Source organism: Oncorhynchus mykiss, chromosome 13, assembly GCF_013265735.2.
Source record: "Oncorhynchus mykiss isolate Arlee chromosome 13, USDA_OmykA_1.1, whole genome shotgun sequence".
NCBI lineage: Eukaryota > Metazoa > Chordata > Actinopteri > Salmoniformes > Salmonidae > Oncorhynchus > Oncorhynchus mykiss.
Window position 1 is genome coordinate 24,364,799 of NC_048577.1, and position 21,671 is coordinate 24,386,469.

Genomic DNA, 21,671 nt, shown 5'->3' on the forward strand with positions numbered 1-21,671 from the left:
AGGTCCCCACGTGTGGTTCTGGGATTTTTTCTCACCGTTCTTGCGATAATTTTGACCCCGGGGTGAGATCTTGCGTGGAGCCCCACATCGAGGGAAATTATCAGTGGTCTTGTATGTCTTCCATTTCCTAATAATTGCTCCCACAGTTGATTTCTTCAAACCAAGCTGCTTACCTATTGCAGATTCAGTCTTCCCAGCCTGGTGCAGGTCTACAATTTTGTTTCTGGTGTCCTTCGACCCGTTAACCCAGAATCCTCCTCGTTTTAGGAGCTGGAAGTCGAGGCAGAGGAACCGCAACTCCAACCATAAGCACCAATCAGGGCACGGCCAAACGGGCCAGGGACGCAGCGCCCTTGTCAGGGGAGGAGGAATCTAAACACAGCAAGCCGGAGCCAAGAGGGTGAGGAGGAAGAGTGATGAGGACGATGTGGTCCAGTCTAAAACAGTTGAGTGTATACTAACGTGTGTGTGTGTGTGTGTGTGTGCGCTCGAGTACGTTTGGATACACCTACTCATTCAAGGGATTTTTTTACATTTTTACTATTTTCTACATTGGTTATGTGGATACTACAATAATAGTGAAGACACCAAAACTATGAAATAACACATGGAATCATGTTATAACCCAAAAAAAATTCAACAAATCAAAATATATTTTATATTTGAGATTCTTCAAAGTAGCCACCCTTTGCATTGATGACAGCTTTGCTCACTCTTGGCATTCTCTCAACCAGCTTCACCTGGAATGCTTTTCCAACAGTCTTGAAGGAGTTCCAACATATGTTGAGCACTTGTTGGCTGCTTTTCACTCTGCGGTCCAACTCATCCCAAACCATCTCAATTTGGTTGAGGTTGGGTGATTGTGGAGGCCAGGTCATCTGATGCAGCAATCCATCACTCTCCTTCTTGGTCAAATAGCCCTTAACACAGCCTGGAAGTGTGTTGGGTCATTGTCCTGTTGAAAAAAACTAATGATAGTCCCACTAAGCACAAACCAGATAGGATGGCGTATCGCTGCAGAATGCAGTGGTAGCGATGCTGGTTAAGTGTGCCTTGAATCCTAAATAATTCACCGACAGTGTCACCAGCAAAGCACCATCACACCTCCTCCTCCATGCTTCATGGTGGGAACCACACATGCGGAGATCATCCGTTCTCTGCGTCTCACAAAAACTCTGCGTCTCACTCTGCGTCTCACAAAAACACGGTAGTTGGAACCAAAAATCTCAAATTTGGACTCAGACCAAAGGACAGATTTTCACCAGTGTAATGTCCATTTCTCGTGTTTCTTGGCTCAAGCAAGTCTCTTTTTCTTATTGGTGTCCTTTAGTAGTGGTTTCTTTGCAGCAATTTGACCATGAAGGCCTGACTCACGCAGTCTCCTCTGAACAGTTGATATTGAGATGTGTCTGTTACTTGAACTGTTCTTGCCATAATATGGACTTGGTCTTTTACCAAATAGGGCTATCTTCTATATACCACCAAACCTTGTCACAACACAACTGATTGGCTCAAACACATTAAATTAACTTGTAACAAGGCACACCTGTTAATTGAAATGGATTCCAGGTGACTACCTCATGAAGCTGGTTGAGAGAATGCCAAGAGTGTGCAAAGCTGTCATCAAGGCAAAGGGTGGCTACTTTGAAGAATCTCAAATATTAAATATATTTTGATTTGTTCAGCACTTTTTTGATTGCTACATGATGTGTTGTATGTATGTGTTATTTCATAGTTTTGATATGTTCACTATTATTCTTCAATGTATAAAACTATAAAAATAAAGAAAAACCCTTGAATGAGTAGGTGTGTCCAAACTTTTGACTGGTACTATATATATTAGGGCGGCAGGTAGCCTAGTGGTTAAAGCGTTGGACTTGTAACCCAAAGGTAGAAAGATCGAATCCCTGAGCTGACAAGGTAAAAAATCTGTCGTTATGCCCCTGAACAAGGCAGTTTAATCCACTGTTCCTAGGCCATCATTGAAAATAAGAATTTGTTCTTAACTGACTTGCCTAGTTAAATAAAGGTAAAATATATAATGTGGATGGAACTCTGGTTTCCGGTGTGATTGCACCGGATGTGTAACCACTAGACCACAGCTTCTCGTGGCTCACATTGACTTGTATTTACTTACAATCAACCAATCAATCTTTATGGTCCCCGAGGGAAATTTAGTTTGTAAAAAGAGTAGCCATAGGGAAATTTGGGCGAATGCCAGATGGGCTTGGTGTGTGGTGGAACAAAATTGTCCTGTATGATAGAAATGCACAGGGGAGTAATCTTTTTTTGGGGGAAATTATTGTTTTGGGTTAGAAAACAACTCCAGGCTATACTTGAACTTCTAAAAAAGAAATATATATATATATATATATATATATATATATATATATATATATATATATATATATATATATATACACTGCTCAAAAAAATAAAGGGAACACTAAAATAACACATCCTAGATCTAAATGAATGAAATATTCTTATTAAATACTTTTTTCTTTACATAGTTGAATGTGCTGATGACAAAATCACACACAAATTATCAATGAAAATCAAATTTATCAACCCATGGAGGTCTGGATTTGGAGTCACACTCGAAATTAAAGTGGAAAACCACACTACAGGCTGATCCAACTTTGATGTAATGTCCTTAAAACAAGTCAAAATGAGGCTCAGTAGTGTGTGTGGCCTCCACGTGCCTGTATGACCTCCCTACAACACCTGGGCATGCTCCTGATGAGGTGGCGGATGGTCTCCTGAGGGATCTCCTCCCAGACCTGGACTAAAGCATCCGCCAACTCCTGGACAGTCTGTGATGCAACGTGGCGTTGGTGGATGGAGCGAGACATGATGTCCCAGATGTGCTCAATTGGATTCAGGTCTGGGGAACGGGCGGGCCAGTCCATAGCATCAATGCCTTCCTCTTGCAGGAACTGCTGACACACTCCAGCCACATGAGGTCTAGCATTGTCTTGCATTAGGAGGAACCCAGGGCCAACCGCACCAGCATATGGTCTCACAAGGGGTCTGAGGATCTCATCTCGGTACCTAATGGCAGTCAGGCTACCTCTGGCGAGCACATGGAGGGCTGTGCGGCCCCCCAAAGAAATGCCACCCCACACCATGACTGACCCACTGCCAAACCGGTCATGCTGGAGGATGTTGCAGGCAGCAGAACGTTCTCCACGGCGTCTCCAGACTCTGTCACGTCTGTCACGTGCTCAGTGTGAACCTGCTTTCATCTGTGAAGAGCACAGGGCGCCAGTGGCGAATTTGCCAATCTTTGGTGTTCTCTGGCAAATGCCAAACGTCCTGCACGGTGTTGGGCTGTGAGCACAACCCCCACCTGTGGATGTCGGGCCCTCATACCACCCTCATGGAGTCTGTTTCTGACCATTTGAGCAGACACATGCACATTTGTGGCCTGCTGGATGTCATTTTGCAGGGCTCTGGCAGTGCTCCTCCTGCTCCTCCTTGCACAAAGGCAGAAGTAGCGGTCCTGCTGCTGGGTTGTTGCCCGCCTACGGCCTCCTCCACGTCTCCTGATGTACTGGCCTGTCTCCTGGTAGCGCCTCCATGCTCTGGACACTACGCTGACAGACACAGCAAACCTTCTTGCCACAGCTCGCATTGATTTTCCCATCCTGGATGAGCTGCACTACCTGAGCCACTTGGGTGCGTTGTAGACTCCGTCTCATGCTACCACTAGAGTGAAAGCACCGCCAGCATTCAAAAGTGACCAAAGCATCAGCCAGGAAGCATAGGAACTGAGATGTGGTCTGTGGTCCCCACCTGCAGAACCACTCCTTTATTGGGGGTGTCTTGCTAATTGCCTATAATTTCAACCTGTTGTCTATTCCATTTGCACAACAGCATGTGAAATGTATTGTCAATCAGTGTTGCTTCCTAAGTGGACAGTTTGATTTCACAGGAGTGTGATTGACTTGGAGTTACCTTGTGTTTAAGTGTTCCCTTTATTTTTTTTGAAACAGTGTATATATGTTTGTTTGTTTTTTAAAATTTGAACAAATTGTAATGGACCTAGATACAGTTTTTTGAAATAACTAAAAAAAAATTCCTACCCTCAAATTGATTTTGATCAACAAATCGGAACATAAAAGGGAATTTTGAAATACCTCAAGAATACATCACTGAATTATCTTGTGGTAAAACTAAATTAGCTACTATGAGAGTATTTACTGTACCTTGTCAAATCTTCTACTCCATGATCCCCTCCCCAGTTGCCCCATCATAAAGGCTTATTGTTCTGTGATGACCTGATAACATAACAAAGCACACGTTGGCAGCTATTCTACTAAAACAACTATTCATAGGTGTTCTAGTAGTTGGGTTAGATAAGGATCTTTAAAATGCTTATATCAGACTGGGTAGTCGTTAATGGAGCATTTTCCTCCCTAATGTACTCATGCCATGTAGCCCTAAAATGTCAACGTTACTCAAGAATGGAATGGTAGCTATTTTTGCATGAAGTACCGGAGGGGCTGGTAGCTTTTTTCCCATGTCATCAACACAGAGGCATTGTGACCTTGCAATTTATCATCCATTAATTTGTATGTGGCAGTGGTGGTCGGTGCCGTTTTAAGATGAGGCAGGACAAAAAAATGTTTTATGAGGGAACCACACATGTGGAGTTCATCTGTTCACCTACTCTGAGTCTCTCAAAGACACAGAGGTTGGAACCAAAAATCTCAAATTTGGACTTATCAGACCAAAGGACAGATTTCCACCGGTCTAATGTCCATTGCTCGTGTTTCTTGGTTCAAGCAAGTCTCTTCTTATTATTGGTGTCCTTTAACAGAGGTTTCTTTGCAGAAATTTGACCATGAAGGCCTGATTCAAGCAGACTCCTCTGAACAGTTGGTGTTGAGATGTGTCTGTTACTTGAACTCTGAAGCATTTATTTGGGCTGCAATTTCTGAGGCTGGTAACTCTAATGAACTTATCCTCTTCAGCAGAGGTAACTCTGGGTCTTCCTTTCCTGTGGTGGTTCTCATGAGAGCCAGTTTCATCATAGCGCTTGATGGTTTTTGCGATTGCACTTGAAGAATTTTCTGGATTGACTGACCTTCGTGTCGATGGATTGTCATTTCTCTTTGCTTATTTGAGGTTGCCATAATATGGACTTGGTCTTTTACCAAATAGGACTATCTTCTATATACCACCCCTACTTGTCACAACACAATTGATTGGCTCAAACGCATTAAGAAGGAAAGGCCCACCTGTTGATTGAAATGCGTTCCAGGTGACTACCTCATGAAGCTGGTTGAGAGAATGCCAAGAGTGTAGCAAAGCTGACATCAAGGGTGGCTACTCTAAAGAATCTCAACTGTTTTAGACTGGACCACATCGTGTACACTTAGCAAGCAGTTTACCATTTTTCGAACAATTGTTTACAGACATATTATTTCATTTATTATTCACTGTATCACAATTCCAGTGGGTCAGAAGTTTACATACACTAAGTTGACTTTGCCTTTAAACAGCTTGGACAATTCCAGAAAATGATGTCCTGGCTTTAGAAGCTTCTGATAGGCTAATTGAAATAATTTGAGTCAATTGGAGGTGTACCTGTGGATGTATTTCAAGGCCTACCTTCAAACTCAGTGCCGCTTTGCTTGACATAATGGGGAAATCAAAAATCACCTCAGAATTTTTTGTTTTAGAACTCCACAAGTCTGGTTCATCTTTGGGAGAAATTTCCAAACGCCTGAAGGTACCACGTTCATCTGTACAAACAATTGTACGCAAGTATGAACACCATGGGACCTCACAGCCATTATACCGCTCAGGAAGGAGACTCGTTCTGTCTCCTAGAGATGAACGTACCTTGGTGCGAAAAGTGCAAATCAAGCCTAGAACAACCACAAAGGACCTTGTGAAGATGCTGGAGGAAACGGGTACACAAGTATCTATATCCACAGTAAAACGAGTCCTATATCGACATAACCTGAAAGGCCGCTCAGCAAGGAAGAAGCCACTGCTCCAAAACCGTCATAAAAATGCCAGACTACGGTTTGCAACTGCACATGGGGACTTTTTGGAGAAATGTCCTCTGGTCTGATGAAACAAAAATAGAGCTGTTTGGCCATAATGCCCATTGTTATGTTTCGAGGAAAAAGGAGGAGGCTTGCAAGCCGAAGAACACCATCCCAACCGTGAAGCACTGGGGGTGGCCGCATCATGTTGTGGGGTGCTTTGCTGCAGGACGGACTGGTGCAGGACGGACTGGTACAAAATAGATGGCATCATGAGGGAGGAAAATGATGTGGATATATTGAAGCAACATCTCAAGACATCAGTCAAGAAGTTAAAGCTGGGTCGCAAATGGACAATGGACAATGACCACAAGCATACTTCCAAAGTTGTGGCAAAATGGCTTAAGGACAACAAAGTCAAGGTATTGGAGTGGCCATCACAAAGCCCTGACCTCAATCCTATAGAAAATGTGTGGGCAGAACTGAAAAAGCGTGTGCGAGCAAGGAGGCCTCACTCAGTTACACCAGCTCTGTCAGGAGGAATGGGCCAAAATTCACCCAACTTATAGTGGGAAGCTTGTGGAAGGCTACTTGAAACGTTTGACCCTAGTTAAACTATTATTATTTTTAAATGTACCCCTCTTTTTCTCCCCAATTTCGTGGTATCCAATTGTTAGTAGTTACTATCTTATTTAATCGCTACAACTCCCGTACGGGCTCGGGAGAGACGAAGGTCGAGAACCATGCGTCCTCCGTAACACAACCCAACCAAGCCGCACTGCTTCTTAACACAGCGCGCATCCAACCCGGAAGCCAGCCGCACCAATTTGTCGGAGGAAACATTTGTTATTGTTATTTCTATCAAAGGAAAAACCCAGTCCACTTCCAAGAACCCAGTCACCACGGAGACAGCGACTACGAGGACGATTCCGCGAAAGACGTGAAGGAAGAGGAGGACGTGGACCAACCTGAGTGTCCGTATGGCACAGACTGCTACAGGTAGGATGCACACCACAGGATATAAGGGATTGGTAATCATGTCTCAAGACCATTTATTGTCAGTAATGGCAAACATCAGAAAAAAGTAGCCTAATAGCTCCTACAATTTCAACAGGAAAAGAGAATATAACCTATTATTATAGCCAGTTCTCCCCTGTAAGAGGTATTATGACCTCAATGGAACTTTCTGGATACAGGAAGGTTAAATAAAACAGTAAGGCAGTAATCAGGACTCAGATGACAGGAGAGTGTCTGAGTGGACTCAATTTGTTGGCCTCCATTTTAACCTTGAGCAGTTGACATCGGCAACCAAAGTGCTTGAGCAACAGGAGAGGCTGACATTTTAGTCTCATTGGCATTTGGCAATACTAGTAGCCCTTTGTAGTAAATCAAGCAATTTTCCATGTTTTCTTTTCAGGAAAGGAATACAAACTGGAAGGAATACAAACACACCAAGAAGGTATGTTAATTTATATCTGAGAGAAAAAGACATGCTAACCTCTCACCGCCCCTCAATTGTTTCTTAGGTTCCATTTTTGGTTCCTTTCAATGCAGAAAATAATCAGCCGCACATCCAATGAATCCAACTGGTATGCAGAGCAGAGATATAAGAGAAACCTTTGATCTGAAGCAATGCTATAAATATGTCTATTGTGCAGATGCCCAACAATCTTATCTGGGCTATTGAATTCAGTTTGTTTTTATCTTTCCAGATTTAGTCAGACAGCCATGTGTATGCATATCCATCCACTGTAGCACTAGTGAATACACTGTACAAACGTATAATCCACATTCCCCTCCAGAGTTTAAAGAAGCAAAAACGATTAAACCAATTGCCCTCCGTTTCTCGGATGTGACGTCAGCAGGATCTTTAAGCTCATTGGGTAACATTGACTTCCTGTAAGGGAGGTGTGTAAACTCAATTTGTATTGCCTCTCAGCTTACAGACTCATAGTCATGATATTGAACATAGCTGCCATTACCAGAAACCTGGAGTAGGATGAAGTTGCCCCTAGACGCTGATCTTGCACAGATTTTTTTTTTTAAACAATTTGTTTGTCAAAATCTGTTTCCATTAGAATTTATATGTATAATGCCCCCCCCCACCACCACCACCAAACCTCCTGCGGGCCATCAAACCCCCCACCCCTGTTCTAGATCATTACATAGGGAAACTTCATCCCGGAGCGTAGGTCACAGGTTGGGTAGGCTACTTTCTAAATGCAATCCATTAGTTACTTTTGGATTTACTTTCCCCTTAAAATGCATTAGAAGAAGACTTGTGGTCGGACTCGCTCAGGTGGAACAAACTTAAACTTGCCCCTTTTTTCAATGCTGAATTGAATGATACCTATTTGAATCCTGTTATGAGTGAATGTAATAAAATGCTGTGCTGTTTTTGTGTAACGTACCATATAATATTGATAAAGACACAACCAATGTCTTGTGCTAGCATCAATGTAATTATACAGCACGTTAATAATACTATAAATGGTCATTCATTTCTATACAATCCCTTCTGCAGCGATAAAGCCGGTATCATACAACAACGATGATGATGAGTTTGGGGACAATGACCGCTTCATCAATGATGAGAGCGAGGACGTAAGTGAAGACTATGAGCCACCTGACTCAGACGACAGTGGCAAGGAGAACCTCAAAAGACTCAAGAAAGAAGCCAAGGCCTTCACAAATCTGAACTACTGGCCTAAACTGGACTAATCTCCCCTTACCTGTTTTTAAACTAAGCATGCTATTTAAGCAGGGTTGAAGCGTGTTTGGGTATACCTTTTTTCCTCTTCAAACACACTTGGAATCCAGCAGGTCTAGAATCTCAAATAATATTAGTCTCCCTGTGCTGGGAAAATAGTCAGCAATTTACCCCATCAGTTGGGAAGAATCAATAATGGGATTCTTGACTTGATGTCATATCTTGATGTCATATTGCTGGCTTTACTTTTTTTTTTTTAAGTAATTAAATTTATGTGTAATACTTTCTTGGGTAGTAATTCATCACTAGCATTTTTGAGGTGTAGGAATTCTTGATTATTGGTTTGTTTGAATAGTATGGACAAGCAGTAAAAAGCAGTAAAATATATATATATATTCCTTTAAAAATAATTGATCAGTCCCTTCAGAAAGTTTTCACACCCCTTGATTTTTTTCACATTTTGTTGCTATAAAGTGCAATTAAATTGTCAATTTTTGGTCAACTATCTACACAAAATGTTTTGTAATTTCAAAGAAAAATGCTAGATTTAGTATTTATTAAGGAAAATAATCAGTAAATGTTTTGGGTAAGTCTCTAAGAGCTTTGCACACCAGTATTGTGGAAAATTTGCCCATTATTCTTTTAAAAATTATTCAAGCTCTGTCAAGTTGGTTGTTGATCATTGTCTGTTGGAAAGCAGACTGAACCAGGTTTTCCTCTAGGTTTTTGCCTGTGCTTAGCTCTATTCTCTTTATTTTTATCCTGAAAAGCTCCCTAGTTCCTGCAGACAATAAGCATATCCATAACGTGATGCAGCCACCACCATGCTTGAAAATACGAAGAGTGGTACTCGGTGATGTGATGAATTTGCCCCAAACATAACACTTTGTATTCAGGACAAAAGTTGTTTTTCTTTGCCACATTATTCACAGTATTACTTTAATTTATTTTTGCAAACAGGATGCACGTTTTATATTCTCTACAGGTTTCCTCGTCATTTAGGTTAGGATTATCGAGTAACTATACTGTTTTAATGGCCTCATGATGAAATCCCTGAGTGGTTTCCTTCCTCTCCAGCAACTGACTTAGGAAGGACGCATGTGTCTCTGTAGTGACTGGGTGTATTGATACCATCCAAAACCTAATGAGTAACTTCACCATGCTCAATATTCAGCATCTGCTTTTTTTTTTTTTTTTTTTACTCATTTACCAATCGGTGACCTTCTTTGTGAGGAATTGAGAAACCTCCCTGGTCTTTGTGGTTGAATATATGCTTGAATTTCACAACTCAACTGAGGGACGTTACAGATGATTATATGTGTGAGACGGGCTAGTCATTCAAAAATCATGCTAACCACTATTGCAGACAGTGAGTCCATGCAACTTATGTGATTTGCTAAGCAAATGTTTACTCCTGAACTTATTTACGCTTGTCATCACAAAGGGGTTGAATACTTATTGCCTCAAGCCATTCCAGCCATTTTTGTTTTCATTTGTAAAACATTCTTAAAAACCCACTTTGACATTCTGGGGTATTGTGTGTAGATCAGTGACACAAAATGTAGTTCTTTAATCCATTTTAAATTCACGCTGTAACACAACAAAATGTGGGAGAAGTCCAAGGGATGTGAATACTTTCTGAAGGCATTATAAATAATGTATCATACCAGTAGTTATGTGTTTTAATTGACAGTAGTTTGTCATGATTTGTATGATCAATGCCAGTGTCATGTTTTTTCTACAGTACATATGCTTTTATAGAACAATATTCATTGTCTGTCTCAATGTAGAAAGATTTGTAAAAATACACAAGATGGGAATGCAGTTGTACATGAGTTTGAACATCTTTGTTGTATGCTGAATGATGATCCCTCACTTGGTCACTGTAAAGCATTCTAAACCTGACACATTCACTTCCTTATTCATGGATCCAATTACATGATCACCTCTGGGATCATGAGAACCCAGAGTGTAATAGTGTTTAATTATACATGTTTTTTTTTTTATTTTGTGAGCAAATTTATATTTATTTTGTCGTCCAGTTTGACCACTCATTTTGTGATCTGATCCACATGCATTCATAAACAAAAACACAGCCTGGCGGCCTCGTGTTTTTCATCCGGGTAGCGGTTTTAATAACATCTCCCTCTTTTCACCCTCTTTTGTGGACAGCGTAACAAAAACAGGTCAACACAGCTCCATACATTGTAAAAAATATAATAGGAAAATAATGAAATTATCCTTCATGGCATGTTCTCTTTTCACATTTTCTGGAACCTGCTGGAAAAACATACATACTGTGGAGACAGGTTGTTGGACTTCTATGACTAATTCGAGCCTAGAAGTGGTAAGGGTTCTGACTTGAATTACTGCAAATGCCAAGCGCATGTCTCATAACAAGTACAAGCTAACTGTTGGTCTCGTAGCATAACAAGCAAGGCAACAAACAAAAAAACATCCTATTACAAATGTAAGAGCATTTAACAGCAATTTTGTAAAAGAGAATGAAAAACTGGCAGGCAACAAAAGCGACAAGCTTTCCGTAATTGATTTACTCCTAAAATGTAGTTTTGATTAAACCTAATGGATTATAGTTATCGTCATCGTTGAGATCCCAAAAGGTAGCAGTGAGAACTCAAAAGTAGCCTGAGGAATTTCAACGCCAATATGAACCTGCTTGTTTCAAGACTTCAAATCACCTTTTTTTTAAAAATTTCACCCTCTACTTGAACAGATTATCATTAGGGAATTTCTTGGAGCCATTTATTTGACATTACAGATTAAAACAGGTGAATTGATAGCGAGAGAAGCAGCGACGACGTCACCATAATATCCTCCCATGCTTTTGAAGCTGATCCGGGACCAGCACCAACTTGGAGTGGTTATTCCGTGGTTATTCCCCCCCCCCCCCCCCAATCTCACTCCTATCACATGCTAGGCTTTACAGTGTGACCCCCTCCGATAGCCATGGTCATATCAAATTGAATTTGTCACATGCACCGAATACAACGAGTGCAGACTTTACAGTGAAATGCTTACTTGGTGTTGCGCAAATTTGGTACCTGGCTTGGTAGACTGATACTTTAATTATGGGTTTATGCTATTTGTTAATGGTGCACCACTACACTGTATTCTCCACTTGGTCTCATGATTACTTGCTCTTAAGAGCACTGTCGTGTAGGTGCTGGTGGGGAATGGCATGTTAGAAAATGTCAAGGTAAAGTAATGTGTCTGGATTTGTGAATGGAATGTTATTCAGTCATGTGTTTTGAGAGTATGTATGGTAAAAAAAAAAAAAAAGAAGAAGCTCAAACGAGAAAGCATCTCTTAATGAATTGATCCATCTGGATCTATCCTAACTCTTAATTGTCTAGCTATCCCCACGCCACAATAGATTTATCTTAGATTCTTTGATTCGATAAGTGTGCTAGTTTCGGTTGAATTATTTATTTTGAAAATAAGAATAGAGAGCACTCTTATTATTATTTTTAAAAAGGATGTATATTTCATATACAAATGTGTATTATAAAACACTATAAACTGATCAATTATTTACTGTAAGACATAGAGACTTGTAATAACCTGTTTGTTTAGTAACCTCCAGGATTACATCAAATCAAGCCTCTTGAATAAATACAGGCAAAATCCTTTCAAAGTCAAATGCCCTCGTGAGTAATTCCACATTGTGAAGAAGTTCTAATTCCATTAAACTTTCAAGTTTTTTCAAAATGGCCTCCATGGTATGATAGCAGTGACGATGAGAGGCATTGTGCCAGTATGAACTTGGCAGGACATTGTCACTCTGTTTTAGGGCTGCACAATTAATATAATTCACTTCAAAATTATTCCCCCTGCCCCCTGTCACTCGAACAGTGCCGTTTTTCCTCCTCGCTGTGAGATTCACTCTAAGGTTGCATGCTGTTCTGTTAGGTCAAATGCAGTCAATGCATTGTTCCAAACAAGAACAATGCTGCTTTCCACTTTGCTTCTTAATATAAATCATTTTATTTGATTTATATAATTCACCAAGTTGTTTTGATCTACTGTTTATCGCAAGCCAAATTGCAATCGCAATATTTGGTCCCAAAAAATCGCTGTTCGATTTTTTTGCCTTTACTCTGTCAGCAGTCTGGATCTCTTGTCCAACGCCAAACCGTTCCCTTGACTCAATCTTATATCTCACCATTTTGGATCTTTAAAAAAATGGGAAAAGTGTGCAACATCCCAGAATTCACTTGGTCTACTGCTGGTTCTACCTTTCAATAGAGACGATCATCTCAGGATCAGGCCTCTATCTCAGGCGTGTGCACTCAACATCCTCTGTCACGCGTAAAGACGAGGTGTGCTCCTCCACCGTCTTTCCCGTTGCACATTTGACAGACTTCCAGCGCAGCCTGGTCACTGTCCGCATGCACTTGGCAGTGTTGCGGACGCTCACGAAACACAGCGTGTTGATGATCCCGTTGCTCATGGCGACGCACTCGATAATGTAGAAGGCCACCAGGGAGTTCCTGTCCCTGGAGATCAGGGTAGGGTGGAAGTCCCGTACCAGTGTGAAGCCGTAGTACGGTGCCCAGCAGAGCACGTAGGCGGCCAACACCAGAATCAGCACCACCACCATCCTCCGCCGTCTGTGCAGCCGCTTCCGGATCTGCTCTGTCTGGAAGCCAGGCACGCTCTTGAACCACAACTCCCGCAAAATCCTTGCGTAACACACGGCCATGATGGCCACGGGCCCGGCGAACTCCAGGGCGAAGATGAAGAGGAAGTAGAAGCGGTAGTAAAGCTGGTGGTCCACTGGCCAGATCTGGGCGCAGAAGGTCTTGTGGCTCTGACTGGAGATGCGCGGGTATGTGATCTCAGAAGCAAAGTAGGCAGAGGGGATGGAGATGACGATGGGTACGATCCACACGCCCAGGATCAGGCTGTAGGCCGTCTGGTACTTCATGCGAGGCTTCATAGGGTGGACGATGGCCATGTACCTGGGAACACAAGGAAAAGACAGACAATGCAAAGAAACCAGTTTTATGTCAAGCTTTATATGCCAGGGAGTTGGAAAGACCAAGTGATCTCTCTGAGGTTATTGAATGATCTTGGAAGTTCTAGGACGATCTTGGATCTGTCACAATGTAGAAGAACTTAATTGTTGGGACTGTTGACTAGGGTAAATGATTCATATCCGGAACCTGAAGTTATATTATGGAGCTTACCGCCTCTTGGCTTCCTAGCAAACTCTGCACATAGCAATAATGGGGAATTTGGAAATGCTTTAGCATTTTGAGATGACGGGAGATTATCCATCTTCATAAATGGCTATTTTTTACATAGTTGGGCATGTCAGCAATGACTTATGGGAGCATGTAGCCTTGTCCAAGTAACTTCCTCCCATATGATCCTAAAAGGGCAGTGTGATAGGACTAACTAAAAGCAGGTGATGGATTTTTGGTGGGCAACCCATTGGTGTTGCTCAATTGCTCTTACTTCACAGGGAATGTTATGTTACCACAGAACATGGCTATCTGTCATTGTTATTGAACAAATACTTTGTTATATCATATCTTAGTTACCCTGGATAAAGATGTATATTCCTATTAATGCATGAAATGTGCTTTCTGTGATGACAGTAAGGTGATTTTCTTATCTAGGTTAAGTTCGGAACCTTTTTTTGGTCATGATTATTTTGACTTGATTATTTTGGAGGGCACTTAACAGCATGATGGCACTTTGAAAGCGTTGTTTCAACTGGCTTTTGGTCTAGTTTGGAGTGAAATGAAAATAAGTAAATTGATGTGATGAAAGCAGATTAACTGTCACACTCATGTTCAAAGGTTTTCAGCCTATGTTTGCTGGCATGTATCGTGAGCAGTAACAGGACCCAGAACAGCTTCTTCCCCCAAGCCAGAAGACTGCTAAATAGTTAAATAGTTAACCAAATAGCTAGCAAACCTATCTGCGTTGACCCTTTCTTGCACTAACCTTTTTGACTCCGTTCATTATCTGTCACCTTATTCCTAGTTCTATGTACATACAGTGCATGAGGAAAGGATTCAGACCCCTTCCCTTTTTCCACATTTTGTTATTCTAAAATGGATTAAATCAATTGTTTCCCTCAGTAATCTACAAACAATACCCCATAATGACAAAGCGAAAACAAGTTTTTAGAAATGTTTGCTAATGTATTAAAGATGTTTTTTTTAAACCAGAAATAACCTATTTACATATGTTTTCAGACCCTTTACTGTGAGACTTGAAATTGAGCTCAGGTGCATCCTGTTTCCATTGATCATCCTTGAGATGTTTCTACAACTTGATTGGAGTCCACCTGTTGTAAATTCAAATTTGGAAAGGCACACACGTCATGATTTGGAAAGGCACACACATGTATCAGTAAGGTCCCACAGCTGACAGTGCATGTCAGAGCAAAAACCAAGCCATGATGTCCGAGACAGGATTGTGTCGAGGCACAGATCTAGGGAAGGGTACTGAAAAATGTTTGCAGCATTGAAGGTCCTCAAGAACACAGTGGCCTCCATCATTCTTAATTGGAAGAGGTTTTGAACCACCAAGACTCTTTCTAGAGCTGGCTGCCCGGTCAAACTGAGCAATCAGGGGAGAAGGGCCTTGGTCAGGGAGGTGACCAAGAACCCGATGGTCACTCTGACAGAGCTCCAGAGTTCCTCCGTGGAGTTAGGAGAACCTTCCAGAAGGACAACCATCTCTGCAGCAATCCACCAATCAGGCCTAAAGACTTTCAGACCATGAGAAACAAGATTCTCTGGTCTGATGAAACCAAGATTGAACTCTTTGGCCTAAATGCCACACGTCACGTCTGGAGGAAACCTGGCACCATCCAGGTATATCTCTCTGGTCACCCCCAAAACCAATTCTTCCTTTGGCCCCCTCCTTCCAGTTCTCTGCTGCCAATGACTGGAACGAACTACAAAAATCTCTGTAACTGGAAACACTTATCTCCCTCACTAGCTTTAAGCACCAGCTGTCAGAGCAGCTCCCAGATTTCTGCACCTGTACATAGCCCATCTATAATTTAGCCCAAACAACTACCTCCCCCCTACTGTATTTATTTATTTTGTTCCTTTGCACCCCATTATTTCTTTCTCTGCTTTGCACATTCTTCCACTGCAAATCTACCATTCCAGTTTTTTACATGCTATATTGTATTTACTTTGCCACCATGGCCTTTTTTTGCCTTTACCTCCCTTTTCTCACCTCATTTGCTCACATTGTATATAGACTTATTTTCCTACTGTATTATTGACTGTATGTTTGTTTTACTCCATGTGTAACTCTGTGTTGTTGTATGTGCGAAACTGCTTTGCTTTATCTTGGCCAGGTCGCAAACTTGCCTACATGGTTAAATAAAAGTGAAATAACAAAATGTGGAAAAAGTCAAGGGGTCTGAAGACTTCCCGAATGCACTTAATCTACCTCAATCACCTCGTACCCCTGCACATCGACTCGGTACTGGTACCCATATAGCCATGTTATCGTTACTCATTGTGTATTATTGCTTTTATTATTACATATTTTACTTTTCTATTATTTCTCTTTTTTTCCATCTCTCTGCATTGCTTGGAAGTGCCCATAAGTAAGGGAAAGGGGGATACCTAGTCAGTAGTACAACTGAATGCCTTCAACTGAAATGTGTCTTCCGCATTTAACCCAACCCCTCTGAATCAGAGAGGTGCGGGGGGGCTGCCTTAAACGACAACCATGTCTTCGGTGCCCGGGGAAAAGTGGCCATTTCACTGTTTGTCTACACCTGTTGTTTACAAAGCATGTGACATATAAGATTTGATGTTGCATGCATGTATTTTTACGTAAACTGTTTACAACCACCTAAAAAAAAAATAGGACTCTCATTGCAATGCACACATCACGCATACACACATAGAGAGGCTTATGAGGGAGCATAAACATGGCAAATATCCTCCTGTCACACCCCCACGGTTGAAGATGCACACTGCTGCTGGCCTGAGGATATGAGAGCACTGAACATGTGTGTGGGTTGACTTTGTAACTATTCAGGGTTACAATATAGGATATGTTGATATTAATAATAATAATAATAATAATAATTGATTGCATTTATATATTTCCATATGCTCAAAGTGCATATATACTGTATGTTGCTATTATTACATGTTATAGCTCTACAGGTTTAGGTTTTATGAGAACTATAAAAAGTTCACAACAAGGAGGAGATATGGTCTTGAAATTGACAACAACAAAAAAATCCGATGAAGATTTAGTTGACAGAATGGTAATAGTGGGATTAATTTTCTGTTGTGTGAATATGGATAAACTGTTTGCTATGTTCTGTGTCGGAGAGGGATGAACCTGCAAACGCCTCACCCACCTGTCCACTGCGATTGCCAACAGCGCGTTGGTGGACACATACAGGGACACCGTGCGTAAATAGTTGATTGAGGCGCACAGGACAAGCCCATGGTCCCATGACAGCTGCTTCACCACATAGTAATCCAACAGAAACGGACAGCACACTACAGCCACCAGAATATCCGACACGGCCAAGTTAGCAATGAGGAGATTGGTGAGGTTCCGGAGTTTTTTGTAGCGCGCCAGAGAGGCAATGAACAGACAGTTGCCAATGCCACAGACTAATATGATACAGACCAGGACCATGGCTATGATAATGGTAGCCACAAAAAAAGCACATCCCTGCGTTGTATCGGGGATCTCCTCCCGTGGAACTCCATAGTCCAGATCGTATGCGCTGGAATTGAAAGAGTCAGGACAATTCTCCGGCAGGTCTTGCGTCACGGAGAAGCTGCTGTTATTGTGACATTCACCCATGTTGGATTAACATATTCAACCAAGGTTAACTGCAAGGCAAATCACAACGATGTTATTTTGGTTTAATAAAAAAAAAGTGAAATTCAATTGGTTTGCATTCTAGCCTGCCTACACAAGGGAAAATGCCAGTAAAACTACAACAATTCAATTATAAACACCAACTAAACCTTTAGGGCAATTTATGTTTCCCAGGAGATATGTCCTATATGCTAAAATTATAACTACATCCATAATTTACACATAATTACTTTTTCTAACTTTGCAGTAAAAAAGTAGGAAGAAAATGATGCCTGGATTGTAATACTGCTTCCATTCACTGCCCCCCTTTGAATGTGTGTAGAAGGTTTAGCATAGAGATCTTACAATGACATAGTGGCACAACATTTTAGGTGGCACAGTATTTTAACATCAGTGATATAATAAATATGTTGGGAGAGAGAACATGATGATGTGCAACATAACATTTCTCAGATGTTGAGGAAACCACATTTGAATGGACTGACATTTTAAAGACCACACAATCGTTTGTTCCTGAATTTGCTTGAGTTTTAAAGCATGAGGTAGAGAGACCTATGCTGTGTTCCTTGTGTCAGACGGAATCAAAATGTTTTAGAGTGATCCCAAATCCAAGGTATCTAAATTAGGTTACCAGTTGCGTTTCCGTATTTATTTCATCATAATCGATCTGAATACGGGGGAAAATATTTGCAGACTAAATTAATAAAAATACGTTTTTTTATTTACATAAAGTAGCATATTTGATCCGTTCAATTGATATGTTCAAACTTTGAGAGTCAACAAAACTGTGAAAGTGCTAAAATAGTTGAGACCAGAGAAATATTCTATCACACTCACCAAAACTCCAGCCAGAAGTGACTTTTCTTTTCATTTTAAAGCACCGCGTATTCTATGAAAAAAATAACACTGAGGCAGCGCGGATGCGCTCTTTCCATTCCTGCTAGGAGAATGGGCTCAAGTTGGAATCGGCGGTTGGGTATCATCTCTGTTGTTGTAGATTGTAACCCTCCTTTCGGCCTCTAGTGGCAATGCCATGCTATTCAGTCAGTGCGCGCACCAGTGTCAACTCCACTCTCCAACCACCGTGCACTGAGTGTACAAAACATTAGCAACACCGTCCAATTATTGAGTTGCACCCCTAGACGTTTTCACTTCACAATAACAGCACTTATAGTTGACCTGGGCAGGTCTAGCAGGGCAGACATTTGACCAACTGACTTGTTGGAAAGGTGGCATCCTATGACGGTGCCACGTTGAAAGTCACTGAGCTCTCCAGTATGGTTCATTCTACTGCCAATGTGTGTTTATAGAGATTGCATGGCTGTTTGCCGATTTTATACACCTTTCAATAAACGGGTTTGGCAGAAATAGCCGAATCCACTAATTCGATCCACATATAATGTGGTTGATTTAGGGGGCACCTTATAGAACAAATGTAAATAAATCATTTTAATCAGTAATAACCATAGTAAGGCACATAATTAAACATCAAAATCACTCAATCATCCTAACATAATACAACATGCATGTCTTAGCAAATAAGTGTTCAATTTCAACTTAACCATGATCATATATGTAATTTGTGTCTTTTCAGGTCTTAAGGTAAGTAAAACTGTATGAGCTAATACATTTTGTCATTACCACCACATTCTGTCCTTACCATTACAGTTCTTTATGTGCTGGTAATGAGGTGCGGTGGGAATGACATTTTTTACAGTATTTGGTCATAAATAGCAGGGATTCTAGCATACTAACTCCAGTTGAACAGCTAGTATACAATGTTATCCAAATAATCATAATTAAAACATCATTTCTAAAATCTAACATAATTTGATGTAATTATAGCCAATTTGCTAATGACATACAATAACAAATATTATCTTAAGTAATATTTACCTTTATTTTTTTACCTTTTAATTTCCTGGCATCAAAATTGGAATTCCCCTCCATGACACCCATTTCACTGTCACTATTCATATCCATGGTAACCAAGTACACAAACTTTTGAAAAAAGGTTATTTTCTTGTAATTTGCTTGTCTTGGTGGTAATAACACAATACTTAGAAAGGATTGTGTTTTGTATTTTTTTTTAAAGTATCAAATGGCTTATGCACATCTAATATGTATATAGTTTCCTTTTATTATACTTTTTCTTTTTAACTGGTCCGTTAAATATGTTGTAATTATCAAGACTTTTACACGTGTAATACATAGAAGAATGTCAAAAGTATGTGTGTGAGACAGGACAAAAACGGTGCAAAACAGTTGAAATCCAGACATGAAATGCTTTAGAAAATTACATTTTAGAAACATATTGAAAGCTGAAAAACAAAGGTTAAGGTTTATTTTAGTCTGTACTTAATGGCTGTACAATAAAAAATAAAAAATAAATTAACATTTTATCTTAAGATTCTAACCCTGAGACACACGTATTTGCTAAATCACCCATTATATAATTGTATTAAATGGCATTTACTCATCTAGAAAGCGCTTTCAAATAACTACAAAATACAATTTTTTTGTGTGTGTGTATTATGACCTTGGACATAGTATATGGCAATAGAGCAGGCTACAGTTGAACAGGAACTGTCTTCAACCATATGTTTATTAATTAACCTACTTGATGTGTTCACACTAGTGATACTTCTATCTGTAAGTGAATACAGCCAGATGAGTGGTTCCCCTGGTATTTGAATTGCGCTTGTGGCAGTAGAACAGTCTATACAAACAACCATGGTTAGTGTCATCTGGACAAATGGACGGAATGTTCTGCATGGAAATAAATCACATCCTTCATGGGCAATGAACAAAAATATAAACATAACATGCAACAATTTCAAAGATTTTACGGAGTTACAGTTCATGCAAGGAAATCTGTCAATTGAAATAAAGTCATTAGGCCCTAGTCAATGCATTTCACATGACTGTGAATACAGATGTGCATCTGTTAGTCACAGATACCTTTAAAAAAAAAGGTATGGGTGTGGATCCAGTTGTATCTGGTGTGACCACAATTTGCCTCATGCACGCTGTCGTACACGTCGATCCAGATCATCTGAAACATGCTCTATGGTGACATTTCTGGTGAGTATCCAGGCCATGGAACAATTGGGACATTTTTAGCTGCCAGGAATTATGCACAGATCCTTGCGACATGGGGTCGTGCGTGATCATGCTGAAACATGAGGTGATGGCCGGCGGATGACTGTAACAATGGGCCTCAGGATCTCGTCATGGTATCTCTGTGCATTTAAATTGCCATCAATAAATGCAATTGTGTTTGTTGTCCGTAGCTTATCCCTGCCCATACCATAACTTCACCGCCACCATGGGGTTACACGGGGTCTGTGGTTGTGAGTCCGGTTGGACATACTGCCAAATTCTCTTAAACGATGTTGGAGGCGGCTTATGGTAGTGAAATTAATATTCAATTTTCTGGCAACAGCTCTGGTGGACATTCCTGCAGTCAGCATGCCAATTGCACACTCCCTCAAAACTTGAGACATCTGTGGCATTGTGTTGTGTGACAAAACTGCACATTTAAGAGTGGCCTTTTATTGTCCCCAGCACAAGGTGCACCTGGGTAAAGATCATGCTGTTTAATCATGGGACCAACAGCTTCATGAAATGCCACACCTGTCAGGTGGATGGATTATCTTGGCAAAAGAGAAATGCTCACTAAAAGGGCTGTAAACATTTCTGGGATCTTTTATTTCGGGTCAAGAAACACGGGACCAACACCTTACATGTGTTTATATTTATAAATGACATCCAGCCTAATTTAAGTGCACGTAGCCTTAAGACAAATAGATGGATCCAAAGCACAAGGGATGTGTTCTCTCTGAAGTGGTCTCATTCAGAGAGGTTCAAGGCCATGGTACAATGGGGGAAGGAGGGGGGTGTGTAGGGAGGATGGGGGGAGCTGGTGGTGAAAAGAAGACTATTGCTCTCTTTCCCTTCTCTCTCTCTCCTCTTTTTCTCTCTGCTAGGTCAGAGAACGATAAAGGAGGGTGGTGAAAAGTACATTTACTGCTCTCTCTCTCTCTCTCTCTCCCTCTCTCTCTCTCTGTAGAAGTGTTTAGAAACATATATTATTCTTATTTACA

General features: G+C 40.9%; 1 protein-coding gene and 1 long non-coding RNA gene across 2 annotated transcripts; one reads left to right on the top strand and one right to left on the bottom strand.

Moving 5' to 3' along the window:
• Nucleotides 1-6,825: 6,825 nt before the first annotated feature.
• On the top strand, nucleotides 6,826-8,566 carry LOC118938548. The gene is made up of 2 exons (XR_005035760.1): nucleotides 6,826-7,461; nucleotides 8,527-8,566. It is a non-coding gene; the product is annotated as an uncharacterized LOC118938548 (long non-coding RNA).
• A 4,437-nt stretch (nucleotides 8,567-13,003) lies between these two features.
• On the bottom strand, nucleotides 13,004-17,547 carry LOC110485114 (prokineticin receptor 2-like). Its single transcript, XM_021556189.2, has 2 exons — nucleotides 17,090-17,547; nucleotides 13,004-13,694 (listed from the first exon to the last, which is right to left on the bottom strand). Exons 1-2 carry the CDS (start codon nucleotides 17,545-17,547, stop codon nucleotides 13,004-13,006), a joined length of 1,149 nt encoding a protein of 382 aa, XP_021411864.1.
• Between the last annotated feature and the right edge of the window lie 4,124 nt (nucleotides 17,548-21,671).